Raw genomic sequence first — 22569 nt, forward strand, 5'->3', positions numbered from 1 at the left:
TGTGTCATCCCCTCCCCTAGAGTATGGGATAGAGCTGGTAACTCCTTTTAGCAAACAGAACATGACAAAGGTGACAGGATGTCACTTCCCTGATTATGTACAAAACACTGTGACTTCCATCTTGCTGGCATTCTCTCTCTTGCTGGTAATCTCTTGCCTTCTCACTTGCTCACTTTGATGATGCAAGCCTGCCAGGTAGTGAGATGCTTTATGGAGAGGCCCAGGTAAGAAAGAATTGAGAGAAGCCTCTGGTCAATAGCTTGGAAGAAACCAAAGTCAGTCTAACAGCTCAAGAGGAACCAGCAGTGACCAGGCAGAGACCCAGCCCCCTCCTCAGGGGACTCCCACTCACACACATTTCCAAAGCACAAATGACCAATAAAGCTGATGCTCTTAAAAAAAAAAAAAAAAAACTCATCCTGCCAACAACCAAGTGAGTTTGGAAGCAATTCCTTCACCAACTAAGCCTTCAGATAACACTACAGCCCCATCTGGCACTTTGTAGCCTGTGAGAGATGCTAGAGCAGAGGACCCAACTAACCCTGTCCAAATTCCTGACCCCATGAACTGTGAGATCATAAATGCATGCTCTTCCTCCTTTAGGAAAGCCCTTTTTGACCCCAGACCCCCAACTCCCAGCTCCATTAGGTAACCCTACTGGTATGTTCCCACAGGCTCAATCACAGTACTTATCATACGCTATCCTAAGAGACTAGTTTTCTTTGTCAGCAACCCTCTAACCCTACCACTCTGACGTGCAAATATGCACTAAAACACTCACTGAACTAAGAAATGACCGTAGGCACTGGTTACAGGAGTCACTGATAGCTTGAAGACAAACTAAACCACCTAAGATCCTTTTCAGGACTACGACAACCAGTATGGACCTGAGGCAACCCTGTTTACAGGAGACCCTCTGGCAGCAGAGTAACCTGTACACTTAACGAATATGAAATTCTCATTGTAGCCCAAAAAGAGATTAAGCATATTCAAACTTCTATTCCAAGGTGTAAAATCTGTAACTGAATGTAGCTACCTGACTGTATATTGTTATTAGTAAGATGAAATCTTTATGGACTTTATAGACTGGTAAACTCTCTTAAATACCACAAAAAGCTCACTTAAGAACATAGAAAGAAAATAAATTATATATCATCTATATTCACAGATCATCAAAAAATAAAATATAAGAATTCTTTAATTGGCAAAGATAAAATATAGTCATAATATAAAATTTATCTTTTCAAACCATTTTATGGTACCAAACAATAAAGACTGGACCATGTCATCTCTTCAATTTCTATGCTTCACAATGAGGAAAATGAGGTCCTCAGAAGGTAAGAACTTCCCAAGGTCACTTTACAGTTCTCCTCCAAGAGGTAACGGATATTATCAGTTTCTTGCATATCTTTTCAAAGGCTTTTATCAATATACAAGCAAATACACATGTTTTCTCACTCTTTCTAATGCAAATATCAACAAATGTTCTACACCATGCAGAACATATACACACGTTTGAGACCTGTGCCTACATTCCATAGGAATAGCCTGCAAACGATGCATACTGTAAAAAATTAATAAACAGATCCTCAAAGCCAAGGAAGAAGAGCCTAAGGCTTCAGGAGCCAGTTTACTTTTCTTTAATCATTTGTGTGCCTCAGTTAATCTTAAAATCTTATTTTGCAGAGAAACAATTTTAGGCTTCTGATAACATTAGGAAGCCTCAAAATACCAACTGAAATAGGCATTCCTTTCATTTCTGGATTTCAAAAGTTCTCCATAATGGCCACTGGTATTCTAAACAGTCTTTTGTCAGGTTGGTCCATTTTGTTAGAAATGCACATGAGGAAGGACCATAGTTTTTAAACATGAGGGGGCCCTCAAAATATTTGTGTATTGGGATCCCATTTCTCAGAGATTTTTTTCCTAGAGTAAAGGAACAATTTTCAAACAGCTTAAACAGTTTACAGCTCAAACAGCTCAATTCAGACAGCTTGCAAGCTAATACCAGCCAATTCTAAGGAAATAGCTTGGTGTAGCTTGGTGTTGGAAGAGCCAGACCAAAGGCTTTTTCCATCCAGTTTCCAGAGAACAGCCCCTATTCCAAAGCAATGGGCCGATCGCTAAACTGGTTCAGGAGAAACAGCCCCTGTCTCCGAAGGAATGCGCGGAAGGCTAGCCAGCTTCAATAAAACAGTCTGATCTGAAAATCAGATCAAAATGCCAAATGAGTACTCTCATACAGAACAAGGCCTTAACCGGTAAGACGAAACCTTAAAATAGATCCCAAATAAAGCCTGGAGAGCTTCAAATGCAAAGAGGGCATGAGCTGGGATCAATGAGAAAGATGTACCTTCAAATTCCAGGGTCAGTGAGAAAAGCAGTGAGCAACAATGAGCTCATTTATGGATAATGCACCTGTTTGCTTGCCAGCTCTGGAGCCACTGGGAGTGTTCTCTGATCCCAAAACGTTGACCTAAAACAAATAGATTGCCAAATATTTCTCCAGCAAAGTTGTATTTATTCGGGATCAGCAAAGAACTGCAGTTTGGGGTCTGCGACCATGGCAAGCTATGTGCAACTCCCCAGACAGCAAGGGAAGGAGAGCACTTCTATAGAGGGGAAAAGAAAGTTGGGAGGGCTGTAGTAAACAGAGTCCGTGGCTTTTCATTCACTGAGTCCTTGCCAGGAAAGGAGAGGAAATAACCCAAATGTCTATCAACTGATGAATAGATGAATAAAATGCATCACACACATACCATGCAATACTCAGCAATTAAAAGAAATAGCTAAGTGATATATAATGCAACAGTCTGCATGAATCTCCAGGGAATTATGCTGAATAAGAAAATTCCAAAAGGTTACGTAACATTTGAGACCACATATGTAACATTTTTCAAACGTCAAAATTTAAGAAACAAGTAAGAAATTAGTGGTTGCCAGGAGTTATGAATGAGGGGCTGAAGCAGTATGGGAGGGGAGTGGGTGTGGTTATAAAAGGGCAACAGAAGGGATCCTTGTGGCAAGAGGACTGTTCAGTATCTTGACTGTGGTGATGGATACAGGAAAAAGTGTATAGAATTAAATACATATAGAGAAATGAATATTAGTAAGACTGAGGAATCTGAATAGACTGGTAGATTATATCAATGTCAATATCCTGGCTGTAATGCCATAATATAGTTTTAAAAGATGTTATCATTGGGAGAAACTGGGTAGTGAGTAAAGGGTACACAGGACCTCTATGTGTTATTAATTACAATTACATGGGCATCTACAATTATCTCAATAAAGATTTCAATTAAAAGGAAAATATCATTCAATACAGATGCACATTCTCATGGAAGAATCCTACAACAATAATAGCAAGGGTGGTTTTAAGAACACACTAGCAGAAGCACGACTCTCAGAGGACAATCAAAAGTGTAAAGTTTCATGAAAGTCCCCTTCTTATTTCCGAGAGGTTTTAATATTGATGACAGAAAAGACATTAACTCAAGACATATCCACACTTTTCCAAAAGGATATATTCAATACCCAGTAAGGACTAATTTGTGATAAAGCTTTATTCTAAATTGTGGTATTTCTAAAAGGCTACTCTAGCCTTTGTAACTGGAAAAGAATTCTAAGTAATAGATTTAAGTATTTGTTTAAAAGAAGGAAATACATTCTTATGTTTTATCACTCATCCATTTAACAAATTTTTACACAACACTTGCTGGGTACAAAGGACCGGGGCTAGGGAAAGGTCACTCCAGCACTTTACCTCCCCATCACCTGTCCTTCAGCCTCCTCTCTAACACGTTCCCACGTAGCAAGGTAGATTAGATAAACAGAAAATGACATTGAATTTTATTAAGACCATGAGATAGTTTCTGATTCAATACAGTTAACTTCTAATGTATTCTGGATTTGTCTGCACCTGTCTGAATATTATGACAAAGGTTATGAAAACATTAAAAATTTTAGTTTTATTTTCATAGTGGTTATCATCACGGTAACTAAGCATTTTGATAAACTACAAAAATGCAAATAATGAACAATGGGAGATACATATATATATATATATATATATATATATATATATATATACATAGACATACCCTTTCTAGACCACTCCAGAATCAAATCCATGTGGAACAAAAAAGCAGGTCTTAAAACAAGTCCCATGAGGGCATAAAGACATTAGCTAGCTGTCTCTCTTCAAATCCTTTTTCAGGATATAACCCCTTCAATTACATGTAATCTGTAACACTTCCCCCAACAAACCCAAAACACTTTATACTTTTTAAAGTAGTCATGTGGGTGATTGCAAAATTTCCTTTTAAGATCTGTTTCATTATTCCTTTCAAATCAAATAAAGGGTTTCCCAAGTCACTCAGGCAACTTTTAGAATAGCTCAGCTGACATCTTTAGATTCTCATGGAGGACAAGGCAGAACATGAGCTATATAAACTGAGTTAGGATTACTTATCTGTTCCATACACTTTACCTTCCATCTGTTAAAATGATTCTTTGATGCCAGCCACTAAATATTAATTCAGGAACTATGGATCTTACACACATAAATCAAATGATTTTCCCTTTCAGGTATAAAATGATTATTAAATGCCTTAATATAGAAAAATAAGTTCAGTATGTTCACTCAAAATATCTTCACAGAGCCATAAACAAATTGAACGTAACTTACCACTTTTTTAAAATCATCTTCTGCTTCGTCAAGTTTTCCTTGTTTGAGTAACAAGTGACCTCTCTGTAATCTTGCCTAGAAAAACAAAAAAAAGAGTATACTGAGTACTATGAATTTCTAAATTTTCTTTAAACACAAAGAATAAAACTAAATAAGCTAATGAAATATTAATGAAACATTAAATTTTCCTATGCTCATTTGACTTCACACTCTGAGAATAATTCCTGGAACCAATGAATGTGTATAAATTTTGTTAAAGTATGCTTCCTTTAAATATACATTTTACTATATCAAAAAAAAAAATGAAAACATGTGTCCTCACAAAATCTTGGACATAAATGTTCATAGCAATAGCCAAAAAGTAGAAACAAACCAAACTCCCATCAACTAATAAATCAATAAGCAAATGTGATAAGTCCATACAATGGAATATCATTCAGCCATAAAAAGGAATGAACTACTGACACATACTACAATATGGATGAAACTTGAAAACATTATGCTAAGTGAAAGAAGTCAGACACAAAAGGCGACATATTGTATGATTTCGTTTATATGAAATATCCAAGTCAGACAAATCCATAGAGACAGAAGGTGCCAGGGGCTAGGACAGAAATGGGAGGTGACTCCTAATGGGTACAGGGTTTCTTTGGGTGGGGGATGATAAAAACGCTCTGGAACTAGATAATGACGATGTTTGCAGAACCTTGTGAATATAATAAAAACTGCTGAATTGCACACTTTAAAAAAGGGTGAGGGGACTTCCCCGGTGGCGCAGTGGACAAGACTCCGCGCTCCCAATGCAGGGGGCCCAGGTTCGAGCCCTGGTCGGGGAACTAGATCCCATATGCCTGCCGCAACCAAGGAGCCCACCTGCCGCAACTAAGGAACCCACATGCCCCAACTAAGAAGCCCACGTGCCCCAACTAAGGAGCTGGTGAGCCGCAACTAAGACCTGATGCAACCAAATAAATAAATATTAAAAAATGGTCACATTCTTTTAAAAAAAAAAAAGGGTGAATTTGATGGTATGTGAGTTATCTCACTTAAAAAGTACTTTAAGTCAGCATGATAACTTTTTACCACTATAATAAAAGTTGTTATAATTTGGGACTTTACCAATCAAAGCACTGGAAATAGTTTTTTTTAAATTAACTCTTAATGCACATATTTACTCCACTATAACCAGAATAACAATGCCTCTTCCTTTTAACATCCATCAATCATCTCTGATATTCCTCTTCTAATGCGCATAATCCCATCTCTTCCAAGAATACCAACTCTCTGAAGATCAATGTCTACCATAAGACAGAAACCACACCAATATTCTACTAAAACTTATATATTACTTTTACAGTACTTAAAAATTTCCCTAATCCTCTATAAAATGCATCAACACACATAAAAAGCAAGATTAAAGCCACTTCAACTAGCTAATAAGTACTATAATACTAGGAAAATGAGGTACTTAACCTCTGTGGAAGGTTATGCTTAGCTGGGTAAAGTAATAAAGAAAAATCTGACACTTGTGAATTCCATCTTAAAATAATAGTAATATTTCAAACCAAATGTTCACCCATATCTAATCAATCATCTTGAATACTTTCTGGATTATGGCAGGACATAAACAATAAGTGAATTACCAAATTTATTTTGAAGCAATATAATTGGGTCCTATTATTTTAAGCTATTACAGTGACCTGCCAATTGTCAAGATATCCTATTAGACCGTAAATTCCTCCACTTCTGAAGCTTGAGTGTTGGTTCAGGGCAGGACTCTTGTCTAATTCAGCACTGTATTCTCATCACAAACCACTGCTTAATTAAGCTACGCCCCTTCTTTATTCTTCCCACTACACCCTTAATTGAAACTGTCATCAGCCACCTGACAGCCTCGTAGCTCAACAGCCTCTTAATCAGCTCATTTCTCAGCCTCACATCTTGCCCTACACTCCATCCTCCACACAGATATCCTTCTAAACCACAAGGCTAACATCACTACCAACCTTCTAAAAATCACCTAATGTACCCACTCCACTGTGCCTCCTTCACACAGGCCTTTGATTCCAGGGACTGAGTTTCTCTTGTTGCCCGGTCCACTACATCAGAGTGGCTTTCTACATCCTCCAGCTATGCCTAGCATGCCAGTCCTCCCCTTAAGAAACAAATCACCTCTTCCGAGTTTCCTTAAATTTTCCTTTAAAGAAAATTTAGATGAACTTACTGCAGTGAAATCCATCTTCAATTCAATCACTTTAGTTAAATCAGGAAGTGCTGCTTTTGATTTGCCCATAGCTAAGAAGACAGTAGCTCTCCGATAATAAGCGATATAGTTATCAGGGTCACCATCTGAAAATTAAAATAACAAATATTAACTCTCAGTACTTTATTCAAAAAACCAAGTCATCTGAACAGTATTAGAGTTTGCAATTCTACTAGCAAAGGCATTAAGAAAAGAATTTCTTCATCAATACTGGGTCATTTTGCCTAGCAAGATCACTGCAAATAAATCCAGAACAGGGGCTCAGCAAACTGTAGCCTCTGAGCCCAAAACAACCCACAGACTTCAAGTTAATATTTTTACATTTTTAAAGAGTTGTCAAAAAAATAGAAAAATATGCAACAGACACTACATGGCTGCAAAGCCTAAAACATTTATTATCTGGTCCCTTAGGGAAAAAGTTTGCCTACCTTTGGTCTAGAATATTAACTATATTCAACGCTTAACTTTTATAAGTATCCAATTCTGTTTGCAATTCTGTTGTCTTTGTTGAAATTTTCTTAAGTGAAATTCCGATTGAGAATATGGACTTTGCACTTACTCACAGGATTTTAGAAAATTACAGACTTCCATTTAAACTGATATACGGAGTGTGCAACTGCTCTCTCCCAAACTCCAACTAAAATGGCAGTGAAGAAATAAAGGTACAGACCATGGGACAAAGGAGAATGGAAAAGAGAGTGCGACCAGAGAGTAAGGCAAGAGTCGTTAACAATATCTGAAGGAAGGAAAGCAGACAGATGAGTTAGGTGCTTGAACTAACTCCACTCTGCTCAGCACCTACAAAATGGGGGAAGGAGTAAATTCAATTAGAAGTAAACCTCATGCTGCCAAACAATCCTTCTAAAAAGCAATATATATATATGTATTTTGTTTTCTTAAAAATTATCTTGCCCAAATCCAGTCATGTACCTTAAAAAAATAAATATTTATGCACACAGATATTCATTACCATAAGATTTACAACTAAAATTCCCTAAAAGTTCTGTCCCTGAAGGTCTTATCATTTGTAAAACATTACAGTATGGGAACCTATATGGCAGGATAGTATATAATCACTCAAAATTATGATTTTAAGGAGTTGTTAACGGCATTGAAAACTACCTGAAGTACTGCTGGGGGGAGATAAGGCAGGAAGAGAAAATAGGCTATAAAACCATATATGAAAGAAGATACACAAATGGCCAATAAGCACATGAAAAGATGCTCAACATCACTAATCATTCGGAAAATGCAAATCAAAACCACACTGAGATACCACTTCACACCCATTAGGATAAGAAAGGGGAGAAAAAGAAGACAGAAAGGGAGAAGGAAAGGAAAGAAAGAAAAAGAAAAGGAAAAGAAAGGGAAAGAAGAAGGAGAATGGGAGAAAGGAAGGAAGGAAGGAGGGAGGAAGGGAGGAAGGGAGGAAGGGAGGAAGGGAGGGAGGGAGGGAGGGAGGGAGGGAGGGAGGATTAGTAAGAGCGTGGAGAACCTGGAGCCCGTGCGCACTGCTGGAGGGAATGTAAACTGGTGTGGCTGCTGTGAAACACAATATGGAGGCTCCTTACACACTGAACACAGAATCACCCTATGAACCACCAATTCTATTTCTGAGTACACATATCCAAAAGAAATGAAAGCTGACTGCCAAGACATGGAAGCAACCTAAGTGTCCATCAGCAGATTAATGGATAAAGAAGATGTCCTGTATATATATACAATGGGATATATACAATGGGATGTCCTGTATATATATACAATGGGACATTCATAAAAATGAAGGAAATTTTGTCATTTATAGCAACATGGATGGACTTGGAGGGCATTATGCTAAGTGAACTAAGTCAGACGGAAAACGACAAATACTGTATGATATCACTTATATGTGGGATCTAAAAAATACAACAAACTAGTGAATATAACAAAAAAAAGAAGCAGACTCACAGATATAGAGAACAAGCTAGTGGTTACCAGTGTGTGGGAGGGAAAAGGGGAGGGGCAATATAAGGGTAGGGGATTAAGAGGCACAAAATATTAGGTATAAGTTACAAGGATATATTGTACAATATGAGGAATATAGCCAATATTTTATAACTATAAATGAAGTATAACCTTTTAAAAAAAAAAGAACTGAAAGCTGATATCTGTACACCCATATTCACAGTGACATTATTCACAATAGCCCAAAGGTGGAAACAGCCTAAATGTCCACCGGTGGATGAGTAGATAAATAAAATGTGGTATACACATACAATGGAATATTATTCAGCCTTAAAAAAGGGATGGAATTCTGATAAATGCTACATTACAGATGAACCCTGAAGACATCATCCTAAGTGAAATAAGCCAGACACAAAAAGACAAATATTGTACAATTCTACTTCTATGAGGTACCTAGAGTAGTCAAATTTATAGAGACAGAAATTAGAATGGTGGTTGCCAAGGAAGGACCGAGAAGAGGCGGGGATCAGAAATGGGGAACAATTGTTTAATGGGTATAGAGCTTCAGTCTGAGATGATGAAAAAGTTCTGGAGATGGACGGTGGTAATAGTTGCACAACGATGTGAATGCACTTAATGCCGCTGAGCTACATGCTTAAAAATGGTTAAAATGGTAAATTTTGTTATGTATATTTTACTACAATAAAAAAAGTAAAAGAATGAGGCAGTCAGGGGATAAACAGGACTATTTTTGAAAAAATAAGAGAATTGGGCATTTTAACAATATAAGACTTCTTTTCCTTAAATCTAAAACAAAAAACAAAAAATCCATATATGTTCCCAGCTAAGCATCACTGAACTTTCTTCCCTGATCAACTTCCCTTGGAAGGTAAGGAAAAAAGAGCAAAGTCAGTAGCCTTTGCTACTGACTCTGTGGGAAATACAGGTTATTTCCCACAAAAATTGTAATTAGCTTGAAGAAAGAGTAAGAAACAGAGGAACTATATTTACAGCATACTAGCCAGATATATAATATTTCTGGTTCAGTTCATATTTGATTTAGAATGTGCAATAAATGTAAAATACATGGCACTTGGTCAGCACAACTGGCCATAAGAATGATCTGACATCTAAGAATTAGTGAAACTTACAGTGACTGTGTCTGAAAGCAGAAGGAAATTCACTTCAGGTCAACAGTAGTTACGTGGGCAGAGACTGGATTTTCTTCTTTATATAATTCATATACATATTCCAAAATGTTTCACAATGAACATGGATTTTAAAAAAGGTTACCCACTCCTAGGCATGTATCCGGAGAAAAACATGGTTCAAAAGGATACATGCACCCCAATGTTCATTGCAGTGCTGTTTACAATAGCCAAGACGTGGAAGCAACCCAAATGTCCATCGACAGATGAATGGATGAAGAAGATGTGGTACATATATACAATGGTATATTTCTCAGCCATTAAAAAGGATGAAATAATGCCATTTGCAGCAAGATGGATGGACCTAGAGATTATCATACTAAGTGGAGTTAAGTCCGAGAGAGAAAGACAAATACATGATATTGCTTGTACGAAGAATCTAAAAAAAAAAAAAGAATACAAATGAGCTTATTTATGAAACAGAAAGAGACTCATAGTCTTAGAGAACAAACTTATGGTTACCAGGGGGGAGGAGGGGGAGGGATAGATTGGGATTGACATGTACACACTGCTATATTTAAAGCAGATAACCAACAAGGACCTACTGTATAGCACAGGGAATTCTGCTCAATATTCTGTAATAACCTAAACGGGAAAAGAATTTGAAAACGAATAGATACATGTATATTTATAACTGAATCACCCTGCTGTACACCTTAAACTAACACAACATTGTTAATCAATTATACTCCAATATAAAATAAAAATTTTTAAAAAGAAAAAAAAAAAGTTAAGTTCTCCATGACTTATTTACACTAATCGAAGACTAAGAAATACTAGAAACGACATGACTTAAGGCCTAGAGTTTACACCACACATCTTCATATGTCCAAAACCTACTCCATCTCTGAGGCACAGGTCAAATGACTTTTCTGATTACACATGTGAAAATAAACCTTCCATTACTTCGGTTTCCATAACACTCTATAATATACATCTCCCACAGCACCTAACACTTATCACTACCTCCTGATATCAATTATTTATATGCTTACCTCACTCTAGAAAAAAATACATTCCTTGAGTGAATTCATTTTTCGTGTCTCTATAGCACCTTGTAATCAAATGAAAGGAAACGGAAACAAATTCCTGATAACTCCAACAAGGGACAGTCCCACATCCACTCAACACTGAGACCTGCCAGGAATAAACTAGGGACCCAGAGAAGTCAGCACAGACATGGCTCTCAAAGAGACGTGCCTCACCAGGACACTCAGATCATCTCCCCCATGAAATGAGCAATGGCATTTTCAAAAACAGGTGTTGCTAATTTTGAATACAGTATGACCCTCTTTCAAGAAAAGAAGAATGCTTATTGCTGGCTTCGGGCATTTTATCAAGAAGGCACCTTCAGCAAAAATTGCAATGGACTTCTATTTGGAAAAAACCTGACCATTTCAGTCTATGTAGAAAAACCTCCAAAGATTAAGTATGACAAGCTTTTTATTAAGTATTTGATTATACATACATAACAAATGTCTATATAAAGTATTTCTGGGGCACTCACTTTCACTTATTTTGCTATTCAGTTTTTAGGTATTTTTAAGATATGAAATGGGATTGGAACCCCAATTTATAACACTGAACCTATAAAAATAAGGAATCAGATGTCAATGGTTCAACCTATGAATCAAGAATCAATGTGCTTAGTGGTATAAGGTCACTTGAATGGCAAATATCAAAATAGCCTTCCCTGGCTCTTCATCTTAAAACACCATCAGTTCCCAGAACTAGTGTCCATTCCTAAATCATTATGCAGGAAGTAGCAACTGAACAAGAATTGGTTTAAGAAACTCATGCTAAAAAAAAAAAAAAAAGAAACTCATGCTTAGTTTCTCACAATACAAGATTTGATAACCTTGAAAATAATCACTTTTCCTATTATCCATCCAAATATGATACGGTTCATTATTTAAATTATATGCAAGCCTACATCTGCAAACACTAGACTTCATTTGAAAACATGTCAAATTGTTATACTAGTTTATTCAAAATTTGAATATGAGAAATGAATTTAAGGTGTAATCCTAAAACTATCAAACAATTCAAATGTGAGAAAATTAGCCCTAATAAAGAAAATACAACTACTATCTGGAGAAAAACATCAGAAAGCCAATTACGAATGATTCTGTAAATGGTGGCAGCGGGGTGAACACCACCCTTGCAAAGGTACAGAAAACTTTTCATTCTTGCTCCCAGCGAACCCAACTCTTCCCCTTCATTCATTCAAACTTTTACTGAGCACCACCAGAGACTAAAATAATAATAGTAATAACAATAATAAGATAGTACTTATCCTTAAGAAGTTCACAATCTTCTGAACTGGAATGTGACCTTTGAAGGTCACTAGAATACACTGTGTCCTTTTGTGTAAATGTGAATAGTAATGTCCATCCCCATTTCACAAGTAAAGTTCAAATGCAATGAGAAAGCACCACAATATGTTTAAGTACCAAATTAATGAAGCCATGGATTTTTTTTTGACTTAGCCAGATTATGTTAAGTGTGATACCGGTTATCTTTCCAAGCAATTGGAGAAACCTATCATTTCATTCATGCCCACCATTTAATCCACCACTTTAGACATTCATTCATGCCAGATACACCTAAGACACTCTGTAAGGTCTACCAAAGAAATGTTTCAGACCCTAGGACTCTTTATCCCCATAAGACCATGCTGTAGAAATGAGAGGCAGGGCATCCTCACACCTGCACTGTGGTTTTCTCTGATGATAAAATCTCTAAACAAAACCTGTGTCTGACTACGTCATAATAGTGAAATAGATGCAACTGTTTCAGGAGACTATTTAGAAAGTGATACCAATCACAGTTTCCAACAGATCAAGAGTATTTAAGTTCCAAATCTTAAAATTCTTGCCAAAAAATATTTATACACCAGATGCAAAGAAATTTCAAACCAAATAACCAATAGATTTGTACAATTATCTGTGTTGCTATTGAGTTTTAATACATAAACCTTGTATTGTGTAAAAATGTAATTATCAAACATACCATGCCTAAGTAATATTCAAAATGTAACCAAGTAATTTTTCAAAAATGAAAATGGGAAAGGGGTGTCACAGCCATAAATCATGTCAGCTATAACATTATAACAAAAAATGAGTCATTGATATGCCCAATACCACTAGCCAAATTCTATTACAAACTCTAACATCAATTTCTAATCACAGGAAAAGTTAAAGAGATAAAGTACATTACAAAATTCAGAAGTTGGGAAGTATAAACATTTAATGAATTTTTTATAGTCAGTTTAAAGCAATGTACTAAAATATGGGTGACATTTTACCACAAAAAAATATTGTACGTTTTACAGTAGTGCAGCTCTTTGATCTACTGCAGTAACTAGAGTAACTGCATAACTTATTAGTCTAGAAGTCAGGAGACCTGGACTAATTCACTGTTAGCAAGAGGCTTTCACTAACTCACTGGGTTACCTGAAGCAGTAAACATGGCCATACTAAACTGGATGTTTGGTAAATGAGACAACTGAAATAGAAGATCTACAGTTCTTTTCTGATAAACAAACATCTCATAAGAGACTCAATAGGCCATGACACCACATCACCCTATCACTACCTACTGTATACTCCCATCAACTACAATTTAAACTATTTTCTATGGTTAGTTATTTTACATAAACTAAAATGATGACTATCTCAAATTACACAGGTCTTCCTCAAATTATGGTAAGTGTACCATTTGAGAACCACTGTTACTTGCCAAATTACGATGAACAAAATGACACTGCTATTTGAATTCTGAAGGCACTAGCAGTGTCTCACTTTTTCCCTTTACTCAATTTCACAAATAAATTACCACGTTTTAGCTTTACTAATTTACGTCTTTCAGTGCAGATAATAATATATTATTGGTTATTTTTGGGGAAGAGCCATCTCTAGAATTCTTGTACGGCAGTGAAGCTAACAAAAAATAGGCAGTCATTTTAAACGATGTTAACAATATGCCACAGCCCTTAACGTTCTTATTAATTTGTGAGATTAAAGAAAACAAATAACAGGGCTTCCCTGGTGGCACAGTGGTTGAGAGTCCGCCTGCCGATGCAGGGGACGCGGGTTCGTGCCCCGGTCCGGGAGGATCCCACATGCCGCAAAGCGGCTAGGCCCGTGAGCCGTGGCCGCTGAGCCTGCGCGTCCGGAGCCTGTGCTCCGCAACGGGAGAGGCCACAACAGTGAGAGGCCAGCATACCGCAAAAGAAGAAAGCAAATAATAAAGTATAAAATAAGTAGAAGGTATATGTTTCTGCAAATATTCTCATGGTAGCAAGGAAGAATCAGTTTTTTTTTTTTTAAGACATGCTTTATCTAAGACAATAACTGAAAAAATGTTAATTACCGTGCTGCAGCACTGAAGACAACTCAAATCACCAGAGAAAGTGTGGACTTAGTAATGACCCGGTCACACAGTATATATGGTCTCTAGCGAAAAGTAACTACTGCAAATTGTGCCAATTAACTACAACTTTCCAAGGTGAGCTAGTCACTGAAATGGAAAAACCTTCCCCTTAGAAGCTCCACATAGTTAAGAAAACCCTATTTACATAGTAAATTTGCTTTTAGAAAAGTCTTAATTTTCAAAGATACAGTATTTCTATATACCTTACACATGTCCCCTATTTTCAAAGAAATCTTTATATACATTTCTCTCATCTAACCTTCACAGAAAGTCCTTTTTTGGGTGGCAGAGTGAAACTGCTGGGAATATGCAGGTCACTTCTTTAAGCCTACACTTTCTTACATAACTTGACCAATGTCACAGAATTATCAAGTGGCAAAGCCAAGATTAAAATCTAGGTTTCCTATTATTCCAGAGAGCTAGTAACATCAGTAATAAAAATCTAAGTTCAAGAAAAAGCATGAAGAAAAATATCACCAAACCAAAACCTAACTACTTTCTGCTTATATAGTAAGTTACAACAATAGGATAATTCTTCTGGTGAGCAGAACTATATCTTATTAAAAATACACTACTCATTACTCTGCAGGTTGACTTGTCACGCTTAACCATCCCAAATAAAGGTAAGTATATATAAGTAAATAAAAAAGGAATGAGGAGGGCTTCGCTGGTGGCACAGTGGTTGAGAGTCCGCCTGCCGATGCAGGGGACACGGGTTCATGCCCCGGTCCGGGAGGATCCCACATGCCGCGGAACGGCTGGGCCCGTGAGCCATGGCCGCTGAGCCTGCGCATCCGGAGCCTGTGCTCCACAAGGGGAGAGGCCACAGCAGTGAGAGGCCCACGCACCGCAAAAAAAAAAAAAAAAAAAAAGGAATGAGGAATATCGATATCAAAAAGCTTTAGCAAAAAACTTTATGTAGTGACTCGTAAGAAAATCCTCTAAGACCTCATTCACAACCTATTTACTCTGGTCACCTCGTTTCTCACAGTCCCAACAGATTACACACTGCAAAGATAGTTGATGCTACAGACAGACACAAGTGAGCAATAAGAAAAGCAACAGCCTAAGGGGTAGAGAGAGTCTGACCAACAATGAACAGGAGATGAACTGCAGGATCCCCCAAGGGCCTCAAAGTAACTATTACACTGATGATCTCAAATCATCAAGAAAATTAAAACTGTATTCAGTGAAATCTGCTTAAGGAGGCAGAAAAATATATACAGTCGGCCCTCTGTACCTACAGGTTCCACAACCACAGATAGAAAATATTCGGGAAAAAATTCGCTGCGCAACTATTCACATAGCATTTGCATTACATTTACAACTGTTTACATAGTATTTGCACTACATTATGTATTATAAGTAATCTAGAGATGATTTAAAGTATACAGGAGGATGTGTGTAGGTTACATGCAAATACTACACTATTCTATATAAGGGACTCGAGTAGCCACAGGTTTAAGCATCCGAGGGGGCCCTGGAACCAATCCTGTGAGGATATCTAGGGATGACTATAATACATTGAGAAAAGTGTTCTGTCAAAATTATCTTGAATTTTTCTTAGTACTTAATAGTTGTTAAGTCTCAATTACGTGGAAAAATCTTATGTTAGATACGTATGTATTCAAATATTGTGCTTTTATTAATCTATTTCACCCAGAACCCTGTATTTTAAAATATTTTATTTAAACAATAAATAATATTTATTTTAAATGTTATCCCAAAAAAGGGTTATACATTAGAATTCACTAAGATGGCCACTGAGTGTTTTGGTTCTGAGATACAAACCTACTGCAGCATGAAACTGAGATAAGGCATCAGCTAGCTGTCCAGCTGCAAGAAGTTTCTTGCCCAATTCAAGATGTTTCTCAACATCTGCATTTACTCCACATTCAGCACCTAAAAACAAATAAAAATAATAATAAATTAACTTTCCACAAACCAAGACTTAATTCTAAGGAATAAAATGTTTAAAAAATAGCTGTCGGCCTCCTTCATTTACTTAGATGAGAAAAGTCACAGAACCTGAAAAGCGACCTAGAGAAAGTAACAATAAAGTACAAACAGTGCTTCATTTTATAGAGTAGAAGCCGCCCAAAAATATACCCATATCGACCTAGTTAGTCAAAAGAATGTACCCAGTCTACAAAATGCAAGGAAAACTGCCTAACACGGTACTACCAAAAATATTTATAATTTGTTGTTCAACAACAAAATTAGAATTGCTTTGTTAAACTAGAATCTCACTTCAATGAATATTAGAGTCCACTACAATAATCAAGAACTTACTGAGCATCTACAGGGCACCAGGCACTGTTCTAGATACTTGGGATAAGTGAGCAAAACAAAAACCTCTATCACTCATGGCACCTGACATTATAGTAGCAGGAGACAGACATAAGAAAGGAGTGAATTACAAAGTAAGGTAGGTAAAAAGTAGAGCTGCATGAAGGGGGTCAGGCGTGGCAGGGCTTTCAGTATTAAATAAGGTGGTCAAGGGCCTCATTGAGAAGTTGACATTTGAGCAAAGACCTACTTGAAGAAAGTGAGGACTCACCAGGCAGATATCTACTAGGATAAGAGCTTGCCAAGAAGAAGGGCCAGCTAGTGCAAGGGCCCTGGGTCAGGAGCATGCCAGGTATGTCGTGGAAACAGCAGGGAGGTCAGGATGGCTACCACAGAGCCAACAAGGGAGATAACAAATAAGATGAGGTCAAAGTAGTAGAGGGTCCGACTCGGTACAGCTTTGGCTTCACTCTTAGCAAAATCAGGAGCTGGCGAGGAATCATGAGTAGAATAATACGATCCGACTGACCAGGCCAATTTTCAACCAACGTGCCGCCTCTCGGCTCTGAATTCATCTTTCAGCTCTTGACTGTAATGATGGGCTGGAGCGTGTAAGCAATCTTCTGTACACTGAGCACAGTGTTAGGCTTTGTCAGGAAAGGGTGCTGAAGGGGCACTGCAGGAAGGACACCTCCTGGTCCCCACTGCTGCCTTTACTTTCTTCTGGCTCCTGCTGCGTGGCGTGCAGCGGGGAGGACATCCAGTGGTGCCCTGGCCTAGCCGTACACCCAGGGATCCAGTCCCTCAGCCACCTGGAGCCTTGGTCACACACCCCCTCCCAAGCAGGACGCCATGTACTCCAGGCTTCACACCCACAGCAGCACCCCAACTCCCCCCCACACCCAAGCCCACCAGCTGGGGCTCACCTACACCTGAGAAGGTGGTTTCTCGCTTCCGCAGCTACTATGGACCAGCTCTATCCCCGACAACTCAGCGCACTTTCCTACCAGCAACCTTAGCCTGCAACTATACTGTCTCCGATGAAGTCTGAACCCCAGCCTTGAGGAGAGGGTCCCCCTCCAAGTTGGCCCTTCCTTGGGGAGTGTCTCTCAGTCCTAGACTATCCTGCAGAGTTCTCTCTACATCATTATGGTCACCCTCCTATCATAATAATTCTTTATATTAAACTTCCCCCTTTAAAATCACCTGTGGTTTCTGTCTCCTGCAGGGACCCAGACTTTTATACACAAATGGTACTAGGAGTGGTTCTAAGAGACAGAGCCACAAACATGGGATTTAATGATTGGTTTGGTCATGCTCTTGAGCTTGAGTGCAGGGCTGAGTTCCCTGTCAATGAGAAACAAGAGGTTAGTAATCTGTAGCAGGTAGTAGAATCAATTAATGAAGATATCATTTGTGGTTGACAGAAAATGAGTACTAACTGAGGCACATGCCTTGGAAACCGAAGTGGCTGCTGCACTTGACCATCATGGCAGTAATGATGAATATAAGGACTGCGACGTGGGGTGGGTTCCTCTGAGCACACTAGAGCACTTACAGAGAGAAAATAACAAGCTCGGGGCTAACTCCTAGCTCCACTCAGTCTGAGAGATTCCATGGCAGCCTTGAAACCATCTCTCTCTCTCTCTCTCTTTTTTATTTTGTTTGTAGCCATAGAGCTGATTTAGCTGAAAATCAGGCACAAAACTTAATTTTGAGGGCTGTTGAATTAAAACAATAGTTGAATTCAGAGTCTCGCCAAGTTTCTCCTGTGAAATTCAGGACATGTATTAGTAAAGAATGGGATCCTCAAACTTAGAACGGAGACATCTGGTTGTACCTGGATGAAACTGACCAACTTAAACCTCCCAGCCCTTCTGAGCCTCCTTTACCAGTAGAAAGAGCTTGCCTTCCACTATCAGAGAAACCTAGCCTTCCACTGCTTACAATTCCTAGGACAACTACTTAGGGAAGATGCCGTGAAAGGGGATGCTCAATCAGACCCACCCTAACCATTCCAGATGTCACTAGCAGGTATATACACTATGACCTAAGGAAAATAGTTTACACACCAAAAGAACTGCAAGACTTTGCTGATAAACTAACAGAAACCCATGGAACACGTGTGGGAATGGATTCTAAAGGTGTTAGAACAAGAAGAGTGAAATATAACACTGTATCTGGTATAATTAACTGATGTGTGCCCACTTACTAGAGCAGAGCTCAGCAAACTGTTTTTGTAAATAAAATTTTACTGGAACACAGTCACGCCCCTTCATTACACACTGCCTAAGGCTGCTTTCATGCTACAATGGCAAAGTTGAGTAGTTTTGACAAAAGCCATAGAGCCCACAAAACCTAGGGATGACTATAATACACTGAGAAAAGTGTTCTGTCAAAATTATCTTGAATTTTTCCTGGTACTTACAGTTGTAACTTAAGTTACATGGAAAATTCTCTTATGTTGGATACACACGCATTTGAATGTTATGCATTTATTTTATTAACCTACTTCACTCAGAATCCTATATATATTTTTAAATATTTTACTTAAACAGTAAATAATATTTATTTTAAATGTTATCCAAAAAAAAGAACTATAAATTAGAATTCACTAAGACGGCCACTGAGTGTTTTGGCTCCAAGATACAAACCTAATAATGCAGCACGAAACTGAGATAAAGCATCAGCTAGCTGTCCAGCTGCAAGTGGTTGCTTATCAAGGAAAAATGGCGTTTGCTGCTATACAAGAGTGGCAAAGAGGGCTACATCTGGAACCCAGGGGATTCTGTAGGGTGTTAGTACTTCCACGCCCAATACTAAAGGTTAATTAAAAACTACAGCAACCAAAAACAGAACAGTTAAGCACTCAGATCCTTCAGGAACAAAGGTCTGCGTTACGCCATCAGGTAAAGAAGCCAGAGTAGCTGAGGTTCCAGCCGAAGGCATGAGAAGTATGGAACAGGAAGTTGACAAAGGATGCCATGTATATCAACTCTGACCTCATGACTAATTAAAGACTCAGGACTATAGGAGCTTTGCACATTTTCTCTTTGCTTATTTATACACATGTTTATTTGTATATACAGTCAATCCTCACAATTCACAGATTCTGTATCTCAGAATTTGCCCACTCCCGAAAATTCATTTGTAACCCCCTCCAATTCCTCTGTAATCCCCAAATTAATATTCAGGGTGCCTTGGCAGTCATTTGAGGACATGTGAATGTGCAGAATGGTGGCACACTTGAGTCACTCAAAGTGCACGTTCCGAGCTGAAGTCAAACAAGGTGATACTTTTTCTTCCTGTGTGAGCTCTCATGTTATAAGCAAGTGTCCTTTCTACAGTGTATTTAGTGTCATTTTTTTATTATTCTTGCGGGGGTTTTTTTTTGGTCATTTCACTGTCTAAAATGGCCCCCAAGCATAGTGCTGCCTAGTGTTACTAAGGGCAAGAGACTGTACTGTGCCTTTCAAAGAAAATATGTTTGGGGAATTCCCCGGCGGTCCAGTGGTTAGGACCCCACGCTTCCATTGCATGGGGCGTGGGTTCGCCCCCTGGTCGGGGAACTAAGATCCTGCAAGCCATGCAGAGCGGGCAGAAAACTAAAAAAAATTTTTTTAATTAAATAAAAGAAAATAAGTTTGTTAGATAAGCTTCATTCAGACATGAATGATAATGCTGCTGGCCATGAGTTCAATGTTAGTCAATCAATAATATATATTAAATAAGATATTTTTAAACAGAAACACACACAAAACAAAGTCATGTTTTGATCTGCTAACAAACATGTAGTGACCTGAGGCCTTGCAGGATCCTAACCCTGAATTTCTTCCCAGGTACAATGGTTCAGTACTTGCTAATTCAACGTTCGTAAAGACATATGGAATATAACTGCCATGAAGAAGGAGAATCAACTGTACTAACCACATTTTCTCTAATTCCCATTTTTATTTTACAATATGCTGTTTGAATTAACTTTACAATTTCGTTTTTATATAACTGAATACTGAACAGGACAGTGATGGACTCAGAGTAGTAATTAGCAATAGCCAGTAACGGACACAGTGACTGTTGGAAATGTATCTTCTCAACCAGGGTACAGGTGAGAACTTCTTTGCTTATAAGAAGAGCTGTACCTTGTTAGGTAGGAAATAGAGTATTTTTGTTCTGAAGTTCAAACGTGTGTAGAAGGCGCATATGGACACGAAGCAGCCAAGGCACTTCTCTTTTACAGGGAACACGATGTTACGTGTTTCAGTGTGTAAAGGGACAATGCAGGAAAAAAAACTCCGAAGTCACCCCTCAGGAAGGCGGGGGGACGCACGGGCAGGAGCTGGAGGGGCTCTCCGGGTCGCTGAGCGCTCGAGCCCTGGTGGAGGCCAGGGTTACACAGGCACACGCGGTTATCAAAGCCCAGCAGATTTATGTTTGGACAAAGTGGACATTTTATTGTATATAAATTTTAATCCCCCCCCAAAACTACTGATGATATGCATGTTAAAGTATTTAGGGACCTGTGTTTTGATGTTATTTTGAAAAACATTTTTTAAAAAAGGATTAATGAATGGATGGATAGAGAAATGCCCAGATGGATATGTGTTAAAAACAAGCATACTGGACTTCCCTGGCGGTCCGGTGGTTAAGACTCTCCGCGCTCCCAATGCAGGGGACACAGGTTCGATCCCTGGTCGGGGAACTAAGATCCCGCATGCTGCGCAACGCAGCCAAAAGAAAACAAAAACCAAGTATACTAATTACATTAATGATAGAGCTTAGGTGATGGGTATAGGACTGGATAGTATAAAACTGTTTCAACTTTGCAAAATGTTTAGTAAGAAAATGTTGGGAAAACATACACTACAGTAAGTGTCTGGATGGGAGGAATACACACAGGGTGCTGTGAGGGCACAAGTGAAGGCACCTAACACCTGTAGTTAAAATTAAATTTAAAATTCAACTACTCAGTCTCACTAGTCGCAGTGTAAATGCTGGATAGCTAGCAGCTAGTGTGGGGGACAGCAAGGATGATACAGAACATTTGCCACCACCACAGAAAGTTCTACGGGACAGTGCTGGGGGTGAGGTGGGGGGCACGGTCTCCCCAAGGTCCCCCCTGAAACCTGACGGACAAATGGGGAGGATGGACCTGTGGGAATAGGCTGAAGAGAGAAACCAGCACTCCAAACACAAAGAACATCATACTTAGAAGCCCAGAGCTCAAGATTAATGAGGCTTTCAGAGAACTCCAAGTCCAGGATTTCAGCCAGCTCTCCTCTCCATCATGACTTCATTGCTCTGAGTGGGTCACTTTCACTGCTAGAGGATTCCAGTAAACAGCCAGAAGGGACGAGGGAAACCAATAAACTCTCTGTTACAATAACCCAGGCGACATGACGCTGACCTGACCGTGGAGTAGTAGCAATGGAAACAAAGAATACACTGCTTAGAAAAATAAGAGAAAGAAAAAGACGACTACCTGTGACTTATGTCAACTGTCTGGATGCAGAGGTCAAGTGAAGAAAGAGCAGGAGTCCAGGAAGACACCCAGAGCGACTATTTGAGCAACTGCCTGCTATTTCAGTCATCAAAAGCTAGTGAATTCCTGATTTCATCGAACAGAGCAAAAAGCCACATGAAATGCACTTTACCTTACTATTTACCCTACTAAACAAAGCAGCTTGCTTTTCCTATTCCTGGTCTGCAGTTTCTGTATACTGTTTTATTACCTTGGCTGCCTG

The 22569-nt window shown here is 38.6% G+C and overlaps 1 protein-coding gene across 4 annotated transcripts in view; it reads right to left on the reverse strand.

Moving 5' to 3' along the window:
• The window catches only part of DNAJC3 (DnaJ heat shock protein family (Hsp40) member C3), an 87702-nt gene that overhangs the window by 51950 nt on the left and 13183 nt on the right, over nt 1-22569 (reverse strand). For 3 of the 4 annotated variants that reach the window (XR_002645038.3, XR_016388647.1, XM_022576917.3), the window contains exons 2-4: nt 16331-16441; nt 6915-7039; nt 4691-4765 (exon numbers count right to left, since the gene is read on the reverse strand). Coding sequence is in view for 2 of the 4 variants with exons in the window: in XM_022576917.3 (XP_022432625.1) it covers nt 4691-4765; nt 6915-7039; nt 16331-16441 (311 nt within the window). In the remaining 2 variants the exon portion in view is untranslated. Of the gene's footprint in view, nt 1-4690; nt 4766-6914; nt 7040-16330; nt 16442-17099; nt 18000-22569 lie in introns of those variants that run through there. The other variant, XM_089899418.1, reaches the window with a different exon arrangement.

This window comes from Delphinapterus leucas, chromosome 18 (assembly GCF_059928025.1).
Source record: "Delphinapterus leucas isolate spDelLeu-1000000601 "Yukka" chromosome 18, BTC_Dleu_Yukka2, whole genome shotgun sequence".
Taxonomy (NCBI): Eukaryota; Metazoa; Chordata; class Mammalia; order Artiodactyla; family Monodontidae; genus Delphinapterus; species Delphinapterus leucas.